This window comes from Lepisma saccharinum, chromosome 23, assembly GCF_977018435.1.
Source record: "Lepisma saccharinum chromosome 23, izLepSacc3.1, whole genome shotgun sequence".
Taxonomy (NCBI): domain Eukaryota; kingdom Metazoa; phylum Arthropoda; class Insecta; order Zygentoma; family Lepismatidae; genus Lepisma; species Lepisma saccharinum.
In genome coordinates this window covers 22948084-22963544 of record NC_139251.1, presented here as the reverse complement: position 1 = coordinate 22963544, position 15461 = coordinate 22948084, and the positions used below count along the sequence as shown (strand labels likewise).

Here is a 15461-nt window from a genome sequence, read left to right as displayed (position 1 = left end):
CCCTCAAGCGCACCAATGTTACCCCGCACCCGACGGCCGCTACCCAACGCGCCAGGCTTGTTTAGCCACGCTTTCTCTTGGATACGCGAGAAGAGAAGATCGAATGTGCTTGGATGTTATTTTAAATCGACTTGACTTGTTTCCTTGTCCTAAGAGCTGTTGAAAACTCGCGGGGAAGGGTGGGAGCAGCCCGAAATGACTGCTGGACTTGCAGTCTTTGCCAATGTGTATGGCAGGTCAAGCTCTTTCATCGATAAATACACCACCTTGAGAGATAAGATCGCAGGAATGTTCGAAAATACAGATGTGTGGCGCCTGGAAGTCTGTCAGTTCCGCAGGTTCCCGTGAGTGAGCAACTCTCGGCCTTGTAGCCGACAACTTCCGGTAACCGCTTTCATTCAAAATGTGTTATTTGTTCCCTGCAACACTTCATAAAAAAGCGAAACTGTTACGAGATAATCAAAACCACATAGGTGAACTAAAGATCGTCAACCCGCTTAATGCATTGACATCCAGGTTTCCACAAAAGTTTACTTCGATCTTACGTGCATCATAACTCCCGTTTCCCACTTCATATGTTTTCCTAATTGTGTCGATGTCGTAATATCTGCTAAAAAAGTGTTCCGTTGGCTTACTGACTTCTCCCTCTTTCCTGTCAGGAAACGTAAGGGGGGGGGGGGTGTGATGCAGATTGTTTCAGCCACGATTTTCTTGCTGATGCGGGCTGATTCCAGGCGAGGGTGGAAAAGGACCCATCCCTCTTCCTTTCCTTTGACGTCTAAAATGGGGCAACCAGTTCTGGATATATTCTTGAAAACGAACAAAAACCATAGAACAAGTAAAACAAAAAGGGACCCCCCCTTTCCCCAGCTCATTCTCCGCCACTGGTGTGCACGGCAGTGTTGATAATTGCAGAATTCAGTTGTTTTTTTAAATTTATTTTATTATATATTTTTTTTAATGCTGTTGTCTGCATAGGAAATATTGCCCGTATTATTGTCTGTTGCCTGGTAAAACGGTAAAACGTAAAGCAAGGGTCATTTCTCTCTTCTTTACACTGCTGTTAATCCCTCTTCCACAGTTGCGTTATCTTTAAAATGCTGGGACTTTTCTCTTCCACCACCTGTTGCTCGAACTTCCAGCATAACTTCATGTTCTGCGCCTTCTGATAACCACAACTGTAAATTTAATTTACCTTTCTTCAGAACCATTCATGTGGAGGAAAAAAAAGTGTGTTCAATGTAGGAGCTGAGACTGATTAAAAAGACATTATTCAAGGGGAAAATGTTTGGAGGAGTGGGTGTTTGACATCGAGAATACTCCTAAATCCAACATTAAATCGTCAATTACTTGAGAGTAAATAACGATCTACCATTTTGATATGTGAAAATGCGCAGTTTCATAAAGCTTGTTTTCAGTTCATTTTATGCTGATGGGCTAATCGGGACTAAATATAGTTTAAAGTGAAATTCAATTCCAAACCCGAATGATTATCAACTGCCACGTTGTTTAATGACCTGTCCTACAATACGCTTTGGGTGAAAATAGATCGCAAGTTGCGCATTTCCTTTTTCACGCTGGATTACAATGCAAGTCAAGGAAGGAGTTTGGACTGCTCCCTCGAATGGGGAAGGAGGGTGAATGAAGTTGGTTGAAGCAAAGAAAAGTTACTTTTTTTTTACGATGTATTTTACACAGCCGAACCAGAATGAAAATTACAGCCCTGCCTTTATTTTTTTTGTCTGGTACCTAGAGAGGTTGTGTTGTTTCTCCCGAGAGATCTAATCTTACCAGTTAATCTTGTAACAGACAATGCTCCAGTAAACCCGCATAAAATCCAACATTCATTCTGCCCGATTATCTCCCGACTTTTGCTGGCACCAGTCTGACTGGTGTCAAGATTCTTCGGGTTTCGCTTGCAATAAGCGAGAGATTGTTTTCCTTTCCATAGGTCTCAGTGGAAACGGGTTTCTCATTAACTAGAATTGTAAGAATTTCCTGGAAAAGCAACGACTGTGCACAATTGAAACAAAGTAACATTATTTTAAATTCTCTTTTGTGAAAACTTTTTCATGTTCTATTTTCCTTCTCACAACACGCATCCTGTGCATAACAGGTTGTACAACTACCAGGATAAATGGTGTTACCATCTCCTAGGCATCTTTGTGTCCGTTTGAGCTCCCTTTAAGCTGAAAATTGGTGCAAATTCCAATAACGACCCCTTCGAAATAACGACCCTTTTCCCGGGAACTGTGAAAGGTCGTTGAATCGAGAGTTGACTGTATTAGGTAAACATGTAGTAATGCAAAAACAAAAACCTCAAAACATCTGTTATCTTGGCAGACAATTTATGTACACTCCTGTTAACGTAAAGTGGCACATTTTATAAGGTTGAAGTATGCCACTTTACGTTAACAGGAGTGTACAATCTTTCTTTGTCATGGTCTAGTCTCATTCATGAGGGTAGCTAGTTCATGGTATGCACTGCAGTGCTCCACCCTGAATGTCGCCAGATGCAGATATTTATTTAGGATAAATAAATATTCCGTTCCTTTATGAAGAACAGAAGAATAGTTTTTCAAGTCAAAATTCTCACCAAATTACACATACTGATAAGATTTTATAGTGCTTAGCACCTATTCTTTGTGTTTATGCTAAAATCAGTATATCAATAGTTTAGCATGTTGATTTGATTGAATTAGGTTATTTAATGTTGCTTTTCTTCCACTTTTGGCTAATTGTGATGATAATATGAGTGATGATAAAATTTATGAAGGTACACTCCCAAAGAACACCCATGCCCAGGCCAGGATTAGAACCTGGAACTCCTGGAGTTTAATATACTGTGATCCCTTTTGACATCGATGTGTAAAGGAGTAAATTTTCAAGTGCAAATTCCTAGCTGGGGCAATGCATCAATGCTTTATGAAAGTTTTCTGTGCTGGGAAGATAGCACCCCTCATGGTTTCCCCACTTTGAGCACTGTATGCATAGTCAAAGATTTATCGGTTTGTACCACTTTAAAGAGGCACGGAAATACTAAAAACTGCAAGACAATATCTTTGCGTACCTGCAGCTGTTGGCAACGCTGCGAGATGCTCTCTGAATGATGATTTCCATCCTCCATGAGCTTAGCACCTGCCTGGCAGATGTCTGTGCACCTATCTCGGTGGGCAGCAAAGTCAGTCTCAAAGGCATCGTGCTTCTTCAGGAGGCCTTGCACAGCTGCCATGGTGTCTCCATAGTCCTCCACAGAGAGCAGCTGCTGTTTCTCACTGGAAAAGTATTCACAATGAAATATTTAGTAATCTACTGGTCTCAGGCAAGTCAAGAAGTGCATAATGATCTATAAGTAAAACGGTAAATATCCTAAAACTTAGGGCATGATTCTGCCATGTTTTTTCTTTTATGGATTTGAAGTTAATTCACGTGCCCGGGATTTAAAAAATTACATACTCAGTACATCTCAATCCATGGTGGTGCTCTGATTACCTACATTAAGAAGATTCATCATCATGGAATGTGATAATATCATATCAGAAGAATGTAAGTTGTAGTATTAGTACATTTTCCATTTCTACTTTATCGGTATCAGTAAAAATTTCATTATCGGTCACGGGAAACTATTTAGAAGTTGTTTTTGATTACAATACAACAATGGCTGAACTAGAACTGAGCCAATACCTATGTTGACGTATCAGTTGTAATATATTTGTCAATATTTGTCAATACTTTTCCTGCATTTGCCTTTTCACAGGATCTGCAAATATGCCATGCGACACTTTTGCAGTCCAACTATTCCTCTATTCAAAATCTTCATATTTAAGGTACATTACATTCTCGACCAAACATGCATATAATAAGGTGCAGACTCTGTAATCTTGCTTTCTGATTCTCTACTGGCTCATCAACAAACATATATTGCCTATTTATATAGTTCCCAGACTATAAAAAGGTAATTATTACCACTTAGATTGAGTTAATGTTGTAATACAGAAGTGTTGTGTTCAGCTTTGCATGTTAAAAAAAAGAATCAAGTTTATGCAACAATGATGACGAGAAACAAAATAGCATTTTTGGAGGAAATAAAATAAATGTTTTTTCAGTCTCCAATGCTGGTAGGGGTGGGGACTGATTTCCATTGAACATTTTTACAAAATTCACTGACTTTACTGACTTTCTCATGAGCTTTTCATGCCTAGGTTGATTTCCCTGGCTTTTCCACCTCAGTTGGAATTCCACATTGTATGATATGCAGCTAAAAATGCTACCTTTTCATTCTATACGTACAACCCAGTATTGCTGTTGCTTTGACATGTGCATGTGCTTATTGCAATTACCTGATCCAGGCTTCTTCCTCTTCAACCTTGGCCAGGAACTGTTGGTAAGTGAGGGACTCGTCTAACTTCTGTCCTCTGCTGGCAGCCAGCTGTTTCAGCTCAGCCCACGCCTGGTTCAGTAGTTTCAAGCGCTGAAATCATTCAAATCAGATTTTATTTACACTGCAAAATCAAGCTTGGAAGAGAAAAACTTATATTCTACAACAGACCTGGAATTTAAGAGGAAGTTTATGTATAGTGTGCAAGGTTTCGGTTATTGAAACGGGTCCATAAATTGCTTGAAATTGCATTAGAAACAGTACCAGGAACACATGGCGAAATGTATCAAAAAATAACATTCCATACATCAATACCAGAAGCCTTGCCCAAGAAAACCAAACTCACAGTCAGGCACTTAGAAAAATGACATGTTTTGTTTTGAGAGACAAGGAAGGAATACCAAGTAGTAGTAGCAATGTGGAGTAGTTTGTTAGCACACCAGGTTTGCAGAAAATTAAAGGTCTGTAGATAATGTCCAATTAACATTGCATGCTAATGTAGAACTATTGACACTAACATTCAAAGAAGTACAGTGGGAGGGAAAAGGCAGCGAACACAACTTTTGGATGATTTGTTGGGAAGAAAGGAATACTGAGTATACCGAAGAAGAATCTACAAATAGAAGGAGCTGGACCTGTCAGGAACCCACTTGCCAGTCGAATAAAAAATTAAGATGAATTTAGTTTGTAAGACAATGCATATTCCTAGACATACGGCACTACGAGACGTCTGAACACTGGTGTCATCTATTTCTAAATGTGAAAACTTGTTTCTCTACTCCCAGTTAGGGTACTGCATTAGCACTGTGAACTAAAATTGCGACACTGAATTTGTACAGGATTCTTAAAAAAAAAAAAAAAGTCAATCCTAAAATAATATCAGTACTGACCTGTTCAATCTCTGGTACTCCAAGATTGGAAACATCCATGAGCTTCTCTCCAGCTTCCTGAACAGCCTGGATCGCAGGTTCGTGAGAAGCTAGCTCTGCTTCCAGACGCTTGTGCTTCTTCTTCAGGTTCTGAACACCAGTCAAGTCCCTGCCATAGTCATCGGACCCAACAAGCAGCTTCTTCTCTCTGTAATGGATAGGCAGAAAGAAAGTGAACTCTGTACCTACCTGGTAACTGCAAAATAAAATGTTTGAAGTAACACTTTTGAAAATTACCTTAAACTAGGACTCCTCTGATAACACACACTTATCTGGAAATGGTTATTCTACAATGCAAATTGCAGGAGTTCAAATATCTGTAGTATATAAAAAGGTAGAATTTTTGTTAATTCTGCACATTTGTGTACCTGTTGTTTTAATATGCTGATTGTTTCAATCATAAGTTGATATATTTTAGGGATGAGCTGATGTGAAATTTTGACCAATACCAATAAAGTACCAATACAAAATTTACAGATTCAGATAAATGATATTCCACCAATCGGACATAAAATTTCAAATAGTTCTTGAAGAGTCTGAATGGTTAATTTATCTCCTTAATGAATGTGTGTTAGCAGATGACAGCAATGCAAAAGAAGATGCATATTTAGAGAATTACTAAAGAAAATTAGGGCATGGAGATTCTATATTTATATCTATAAAAATTATGACAAAATTGCCAGATATTGAACTAAAGTGTAAGATATTTATAGATATATTAGATCAGTGGCCGCGGTGGCTCAGTCGGTAACGCGTATGACTACCATGCTAAAGGTCCTGGGTTCGATCCCCGGCCGGTTCAAATCCGGGAACTTTTCTAACGATGGAAGTGGCCCCGGCGCCCACCCAGCATCGAATAACATGGGTATCTGGGGGAAACCCTGGGGGGTAAAGGCGGTCAGGGGCATGATGCTGATCACATCACCCCACTCACGACCGGATCAAGAAAGTGTGGGGCATTACCCCCACACCCCCTATACACCTTCATGGCGTGGTGCTATGCATAGGGGAGAACTTTACTTTTTTTACTTTTTTAAATCAGATCAGTAAAATTTATAATTAAATTATCATTTATTTTACCAATAAACCAATACGCCAGTATCGCTTGATACCGATAAAGTACTATTAATCTGTTCCACCCCTAATATATTTTAAAGCAAACCTATGGTAGATAGATATGAATGCTGCAATACTTGTATCCTACATTTATAATAATTCTGAACAATTTTAAAATTCATTATAGGTTCAAAGTTCAATATCAGCTCAATGGACAAGTGTGTGTCAAAAATAAGGTCATATCTATATGGTGATACATTACAAGTCAGAGCTTAAATATTTAATATTTCTTACTTGATCCATGACTCTTCATCAGCGATGTCTCTGAAGAACTGGTGCAAAGTGTTGGCCTCATTGAGGCGTGCCTGGCGATGTGCAGCCAGATTCCTGATGCGTTCATATCTCTCGTTGATGGACTGGCGCTTCTCCTGGATGCTGGCTGTGTCGAACTGGCCGCTCTCGATCAAAGAATCTGCTTGTGCATTCATATCTGAATTGGAAAAATAGATAAAAATATATTGTATTATTTCTATTCAGGTAAACTGGTGATACGAGTCAAAAATGTGTTGGAATTTCTGAGAGTATATGATTCAATATACAAGTCCATCATCAGAACATTGATGATTCACTTTTCTGCCACTTTGGCTAATCACAATGAAGACTAGTAATGTTATGATGGCATTGATGAAGGGACACTCACAAAGGACACCCATGCCCGAGACTCCTGGCATTATAATGCGTTATGTTAACAACTGTTGTGGAGGTCAGCTCCATCATCAGGACAGAAAGGAAATATGATCTAATATTAACTTTTTAAAAAGCTGTTAAAAATTGAACCTGGGTCCTTGGGTAGTGCTAATGCACTACCACCAAGCTGCCCACTCAATTCCTGTTTGTATTTTGTTGTATTTTTCTCATACATGTATTACACTTTTTGGTCTCTTTCGGCAAATCACAATAAGGATGAATGAAAAAAAAATCATGAAAAGAAATCCACAAAGAATTTCAACCCTTACTTAACCTTCAGCACTGAATTTATGTTATAGGATTTTAAATGTGGTTAAGCTGTTTACCAGGTATCTCAATCGAGATACTTTGACATGTTCGTAGTTATTACGTCATAATGTTGCCATTATTTGCTGGAATTGCGATTTTCTTCTTTTATATTGTTGTTAACACATATGTTGCACCGTAAGGACTCTTGCATGTCTTGGTGTTCCAAAAAAATGCGGTAAAATGGTGCTTCTTTTGTCTGCTTTTTCTGAAGAAAAAAAGCAGTGTGCCCATCAAAGGCCGGAATTCTTGTTCCACTACTATAATGCAGTTCAACCTCGATTTGGGAATAGTTTGCTGGTCCGTAGTAGGAGGTTGCCAAGTACTTTCAGTTTCGGCAAAAAGGGAGGAAGTAAGAGGTAGAGGAAGGAGGGGGGTGTAACAAAGGAAACTATCAAAGTGCAGGCGGAAAAATAAATCCTTATACTCTAGTACGGGTGTTCGTTACTTGAATGCAATGTGACCGGCAACATCCAAAAATAGACTGATAACACACTTCTAAGTAGTTCCGTGGTTCTGAGTCACTCACAATCGTGGTTGTGCAGCAAAAAGTTCTTGCAATGAGTAGCTGTGCATTGAACAAGTCATGTTCTATTGCTCATATGATAATAGTGCAATTATTTTCTTGTTCCAAACAGCCTGCGATCATTTCCATGTGTATTTTGACAATGTCCTGTATTTTGTTGTCCATGGAGAGGTGGGAAACCCAATTTTTCTTCATGAAATTTTCCGATCCCCCCCCCCCCCATCCATACATACATACTCTCAATGTGCATAAATTGTATGTAGTCCAAATCTATGGTTCATTCCGCATATAACGGTACTTCATTCATCCGTCTAGGGCAATTAGCCTCCAATATACAGTCGTTTCAAGGTAACTCTGCAATCCGAGGCTTGAGTCAGTGGTGCACAGACATGTCGTTTAAGGGGCACAAGTCGTGTTCTATTGCTCGTATGATAATAGTGCAATTATTTTCTTGTTTCGAACATGCCTGCAATCATTTCCATGTGTATTTTGATAATGTCCTGTACTTTGTTGTCCAGGGAGGTCAGGGGGAGGGGCATTTTTCTTCATAAATATTGCAATTTTCCGGTTCCTCCCCTCCCCCTCCATATATATACTCAATGTGCATACATTGTATATAGTCCGAATCTATGGTTCATCCTGCGTATGACGATATTAATTTGTCTAGGGCAATTAGCCTCCGATCTAGTCATCTAAATGAAACTCTGCATTTTGCTAAAAATTGGCCTGGTCCCGGGGGGGGGGGGGGGGGGGGTACATGGCAAAATGGACTCTGTAATCAAAAGGTTAATGCACACACGAGAAGTGGTAACTTGTTTACTTAATTAAACAAATAGGTACACCACTTTTCGTGTGTGTGTATTAATTCAGTGCTGAGTTGTTAGGTAAGTTTCCAATATAGCATTGTGATAACATCTTTCATTGGTAAAATTTTCACAAACATTAAATTTCACCTTTGATCCTGTCCTCATGGGCTTGTATGTCTGCTTCCACCAGCTGGTGCTTCTTAATCAGATTCTGGACTGAAGCCAAATCTTTGCCTGAATCCTCAGATGTCAAGAGGGACTCCACTTCTCCCAGCCAGAAATCCAAGTCTTTAACAGCAGCTATGTAAGTTCTCTGCTTGTTGGCCTCCTTCAATTTCAGAGACTTCTCTGTCGTCTTCTGTGTCAGATATTCCCATTGGTCTGCGATGGAAGCAAGGCGAGCCTGAGAAAGGACACATATCATTCAACTGTATTAATTAAAAAATGTGAATCATATGATTTTTTTTTTTATTCCTGACACTATATTACAAAAGAAGTTCATGCTTGCCAACTGATTATTATTTCACATGTTAATGCAATATTCAAATTTTTAATGTCTTGTTAGTTCAACTAAGATTTCAATAGTTTCACAGTGGATGAAGTTCAAAAGTTACCGAGGGGTATTATTTCTCAAACTTAAAATTCCAATTTCATTTGTCACTAGGGATACATTGCATTAAATGACTCATTATCCATTGTTCCAGACCAGGTAGAAGTTTTTTGAAACTACGTGCCCACAAATATTTTGTATGCAATTTGTGAACAGAGTGACTGCAGAAATTACATCAACTCAGTTACAGAATAAATTTTGGTGTTAAAATGTACTGCTGACTCAAGATTTGCTGTTTACCAGGTAGAAAATGTCATCTCAGTTCAAGACCAGTAGACCAGGACATGACTAAGAGCAAAACTTCCTACTGATCAATAATATATTAGTTACCTTATATGAATAAATACCAATCTGATACAAGCAAAAAAAATATTTTTACTTGCTTATCAATTTTGATTACTCTGTTACCATAGACAATAGTGTGTTGAGAATAGTGGTAGTGAATCACCGAAATTGATAGGCAAATAAGAATATTATTTCTTGCATGTAATGCTTGGAATTAACATTTACATAAGTGAACTTAAAACATGTTCATGTTACCACTAAATATTTTACATAGCTTTACTACATTGTTAGATTAATCACGACTATGGAAGTATTTTGAGATACACAGAAACCATCTGCAGAGACCAAGTATTGAATTCTGGCATTAAACATCAAAGACAACCCCGAGAGGACTCACCTGAACAGCTTCCTCAGAACCTGCACATTGATGTTTGTCAATCAGGTTCTGTCCCATGGCCAACACGCTCTGGATTCGATCCGCATTGGCTGCTAATTCTGCCTCGAACGCCTGGTGTTTCTGGTGCTTAGACTGGATGTTTGCGGGATCTTTGTAGCTCTCCTCAGTGGCCAGCTGCAGTTTCTCGGCAATCCAGTTCTCGATCTCATCGGCATCCCTGCTGAACTGCTGGAGAGTTTGAGACTCTCCGAGTTTCGAGCGCTTCTCAATCAGAGCCTCCTTAAGATGGTGCCATCTGTCCAACACCTGGCGGCGCTTCTCGTCGATAGGCTGTGAGGCATAGTGCTCTGCAGCTATCAGCTGATCTGCCAATGTCTGCAGTGCTGCAATTTTCTCTTCCTACGGAGGAATAACAAAGTTGGTCAATTACTGGGAAGCAAGACAGAATATATCATCTACAGAGTAATGTGCACTCCGAGTTATCTGAAATTAGAGCAGTGATCATTCCTTTTCAATATACATCAAAACTATATTAATCTTTCAGTAGCAATATTGGACTTTCTGGTTATTTATCTTTACTTCTCTACCTCTATACATTTATCAGAATGCCAATGATGCATGATGATTAGCAAAAAATTAGGGTTAAGCTGGTACCACTTTGATACAGATACCAATACTGATACCCACAGATACCTGAAAATTGTAAAAATTCCAGGAAGTTCATGGTATTTATAAAATATAATCTACAAGGTTTTCAACAGAGTGTCGAAAACCTTGTAGATTATATTTTATAAATACCATGAACTTCCTGGTTCTGTATCAAAGTGTCTACCAAAGTAACAAATCCAAAATTCTTGACTTTTTCATGACTTTTTTTGTTTTTCTTAATCTTTATTTAGGTAAAGTTTAAAATTAGCAATTACAAAAAATATTTATTTAATGAAAACCCTCACCAACGGTCAGGTAAGATGAAAACTTAAGCTGCATTTAACAAGATAATTAGACCTGCCTTATCTATACTGGACTGCATTTGGCAGACTAGTGAGGCTCTCGTGCTGGACTCTCAGCCTATATAATATTAAGTGGGGCTCGTGTCGTTGTCCCTATATATTTGTGATTGTTCCTTTATCCATCTTATCTTACCACCAATCATTCTCATTTTCGCGATTAGCCAAAGGGGCAGAATTGAAGTAAAATACACAAAATCAATCAATTAGCCACAAAAATTCTTGACCCCAAGTATAATTTCTTGACTTTTTATTGACTATATCATTACTATTTCTTGACTGGTGGACCCCCTGTTAAAAATATCAATCTATCAGAAAATCCATTTCTTCACACAATAATGTAAAAATTATGACAATCATGCTTTTTGCAAACTCTGCGAAAGACCTGGATTTTGAAAGTATTGTCCAGTAAGAGTGATGAAATTCCAACTGCTACTTTCTGGTATCAATATCACTGGCATCATATTGCCTCATCCTAAGCAAAAATGTACGAAACCGCAAACAAAACAACCACCACACTTTTGGTACAGCTGAATGTAGAACCCTTAAAGGCAAGATCCACTGGGCAAGCTAATAATATTACAACAAGGTTGCCCGCAGAATAGTGTAACATGTCAACTTTTAAAATAACAGCTCTTTTTAAACTTTTACATTGCAGTTGCGCTTCAGATATTTGTGAACTTACTTGTGCGTTGATGGCTTTGTCAAAATCTTCATGCTTCTTGATGAGGGCCTCAACATTGTCTCCCTTAGAGTCCACTTCCTCGGCTGCCAAAAAGGCTTCCCGTGCCGACATCCAGTTCTCTGCCTGTTCGCAGTCTCTGTAGAAGAGCTGAAGCTCCAAGCACTGATCCAGCTGCATGCGGCGAGCGATCCAAGCTCTGTCAAATTTCAAACACAAAGATTTGAGTAAACAAACTTATTTTTCAGTTCAATCTTGGAATGGCAGAGTAAGAAAGTAGGGATGGGACCGATTAATCGGTACTCTATCGGTATCGGCCGAAATAGGCATATCGGTAAAATTACCGATTATTTTACAGATCCGATATATCGATAAATATCTTATAATTTAGTGCAAAATTCTGCCATTTTGTTGTAATTTATATGGATAATCTCGATGCCCTGCTTTCTAAAAAAGTAATTGTCTAAATATTAAACTTCATTTGCACTGCAGTCACCTCGAAACACACATTTGTTAAGGAGATCAATGAACATTTCAGGTTCTTCAAGTACCATATCTAATTTTATATCGGATCGGTAGAATATTGGTTATCGGTATCGGTAACTTTTATATCAGGCCATCCCTACAAGAAAGGAAAGATAAGAAGGAAGGAGGAAAAAAAAGAGAATTTCTTTTCATTCTCTTTCTTCTTCCATCATTTCACCTCTCCCTTCTTTCTCTTTCTACACACTCTCTCTCTGTATATATCTATATCTATTTCTCCCCCCTTCAGAAAGAAGGAGGGAGAGAAGGGTGGCAGAGGAAGAAAGGGAAGGAAAGGGGTCAACAAGAAAGGGAGAGATACAATCATTAGGGGCATGCATATTTCGTTTTTGACGAAAAAACGAAATTTGAAAAAACACATTGTAGTGTTAATTTTTCATGTTTTTGAAAGGTGTGAGGTGCATTTTGTGACCATATTTTGTCACGAAATAATGCGAAATGAACTGCAAAAAGCGAAATTAACTCTTAAACACGAAATTCAGGATTTATTCACCGCCGTGACACCTTCCGAGGTCTGAATTATCCTGAGAGTTATGCAATTCCCGGAAAATTGATTAATTCTGCTGTTAATATTGGAGAAGCAAGAATGGACTCCTTTATACAGAAATAAACTTAATACTCTGATAACTACATAAATGTGCTATTAGAAGTGAAATGTTAATTCTGTGGAATAAGTGTAGTTTTTAAATCAAATTTAGGATTATTTTCACAATTTTAAAACCAATATGTCTTTTTATATACCACTTTTCATCCATTTTTTCACCGCTATAACACCGATATTTTATTTTATTTACCACTTTTGAACCCGAAATTGACTCAGTTTTTGTACCGAAATTTTGCCTTTTTATTTACCAAAAATATGTGCCTCTAACAATCATAAATAAAAAATAAAATGTAACTGGAAAACTAGAAACTCAGCTGTACTTTTAACCTATTTACAAATTGAAAAATTCAGCCAACTAAAGCATCAAATAAGATGTAATTTTCTTGTTACTCAACAATGATTTTTTTTTACATTATAGTTCAAAGTGACAAGACAGAATGAATACTTACTTCTCTAATTCCTGCCTGGCCTCAGTCATGCTTTCCAGCTTCTCTTGGATTTCAACAGAAGCATAGTGACCAGCCTGCAACAACTGTTGCCCAAACAACTCAAATGCTTGGAAAGTTCCTGCTCTCGCATCTATTTCAGTTCTGTGCTCCTGCAAGATAAATCAATACAATTCTGTTTTGTGTATGGTAAAATAAAGAACCCGTAACATCAAATTCATTTCACCAACAGCTGAAGTCTTTATTGTTAGTAGTAACAAATTACTTTGGCAGTTCATTTGAAAGATCCACACCCTTCTGACCACCTAGTAGTTTCCACTTCTTGGCAACTGCAATTCAACATACTTGATGCTTTAAAGTAATTCCCTACTTGCAGCATCTAGTCAAACCCTGTACATTTGGGACAGTCAGCACAATTAAAAATGTTAGCCAATAATGTGACTTCTCATGGATTCACATAATTAGCACGAACCTGATGTACTGGTACCCATTGCCAATTGACATAAGGTGCAGGATTACATGTAAGAAAATAAAGTACTGTACCATTTGTTTAGAATGTGGAAAGTGTTAGTTTTAAGTTCAGGAATTGGCTCTTGAAAGGATTTTTTTTTTTAAAGTATGGTAGATCTTGTACGCAGCGAATCCCATACGATAAAAACAAATGAAGCTGAGATTTAAAACTGCATTTAACATCCATGAAGGAAGAATTAGCGTATGCAGTCAAATATTTTAAACTGTCTCTCTGCAAACCTGTCAATACAAAAAAGCAAGGTGTCTTACGTCAATAGATGTAGTTTTAAAAGACATATGCTGAACGCTCCAAATGAGCTGAATTTTCTGACGAGTGTCGATCACCAAAAACCTGCAGGTTTATTTTCATAGAAAAAATTAAGACTTGCGGTTATTTTGAGACACTTCTACAGCCCGCAATTAATTATAGTTTGATTCCATGTTTCTTTTTCTAAAATACAATAAATTTAAAAAGTAACGAGACAAACAGCCTGGAGGATAACTGAAGACCCAGATGTACCTTTGTTTCTTGTTTGTGTTAACAGACAATACTGAAAACATTTGAGAATGTTTCTCAAATATATGGGATTTAATTTTATACATTAAACTGCAATAGTATTTGTAACTGAAAAGAGAAGAAGGCTGAACATGGCTAGAGAAGGTTTTTAAATACAGAAAAGTTATAAATTGTTAACTACAACATGGACAGAAGTTTCAACAGACACTTGCACAAACATATGCAAAATCTATTTGACGCTTGACCACCAGCACCATAAGTGCAAGGATCACACATCAAACAGCAAAAAGTAACTTAGTTGGAAATGTGTCAATACGAATGGAGTATGCTTGAATGGAAAACACAAATTAAGTAGATTAACAAATTAAACTACTAGAGCCTGCCTGCATTATGCTACTGAAGCTGCCCTAACAGTTTTTCTTGTTTTCTGTGAGATTTCTCAACACATCTAAACCATGCAGTATACAGACCAGAACATTAACACTGCTAGAAATGGTTAGTTCAAGAAATATGTGTCACTCCATGCAATGCATGTAATCGCTTTATAACTGTGTATCCAAAACCTACAAAAATTCCATCACTGAAAGTAAGGTATACACTGAAAAAATTTCCAAGATTTTGGCTTGTTAAATACGCACACTCACCGAGGTAGCAAATTTCTGAAGGCAAGGTTTAAAGTAGTCATATCTTACCACACATGCCAAACAAACAGTTTAAACAAAACTAAAAAACAAGAAAAATCAAGGAAAATATATGATAACTACAACCCTAAAAAAATTAGACGCTCCACAGTGTAACACAGCTAGCTGTTAAAAGAAGTTAACGGCTTGTATGTTATTTGAAACATGCCTATGTGTATTTCCCCACACAATATACCTGAGGAACACCATAGTGAGCATCTATCTCAGCGCGGTAATTCTAGAAAAGAAAAAGTCACTATGTATAGTATTTGTAAAGGCTATATATAATATTATCACCCAGTTGAACACTGAACTCTAAATAGAGAACAACTGCTCAAAGCACTCATCTTTGACTTGCACACTAAATTCTGTTCAAATAACTAATCTATTGCCAACAACACACAAGCAAGGAAAACTGCAAATATTTTAGGG

General features: G+C 37.8%; 1 protein-coding gene across 5 annotated transcripts in view; it reads right to left on the bottom strand.

Annotated features, from left to right (window-relative positions):
- The window catches only part of alpha-Spec (alpha spectrin), a 93624-nt gene that overhangs the window by 21494 nt on the left and 56669 nt on the right, over positions 1 to 15461 (bottom strand). For 3 of the 5 annotated variants that reach the window (XM_083109966.1, XM_083109968.1, XM_083109967.1), the window contains exons 24-32: positions 15226 to 15267; positions 13326 to 13474; positions 11733 to 11928; positions 10041 to 10439; positions 8896 to 9151; positions 6658 to 6853; positions 5269 to 5455; positions 4341 to 4471; positions 3071 to 3275 (exon numbers count right to left, since the gene is read on the bottom strand). In XM_083109966.1, the coding sequence (XP_082966092.1) occupies positions 3071 to 3275; positions 4341 to 4471; positions 5269 to 5455; positions 6658 to 6853; positions 8896 to 9151; positions 10041 to 10439; positions 11733 to 11928; positions 13326 to 13474; positions 15226 to 15267 (1761 nt within the window). The remainder of the gene's footprint in view (positions 1 to 3070; positions 3276 to 4340; positions 4472 to 5268; positions 5456 to 6657; positions 6854 to 8895; positions 9152 to 10040; positions 10440 to 11732; positions 11929 to 13325; positions 13475 to 15225; positions 15268 to 15461) is intronic. The other 2 variants (XM_083109969.1, XM_083109970.1) reach the window with 1 other exon arrangement.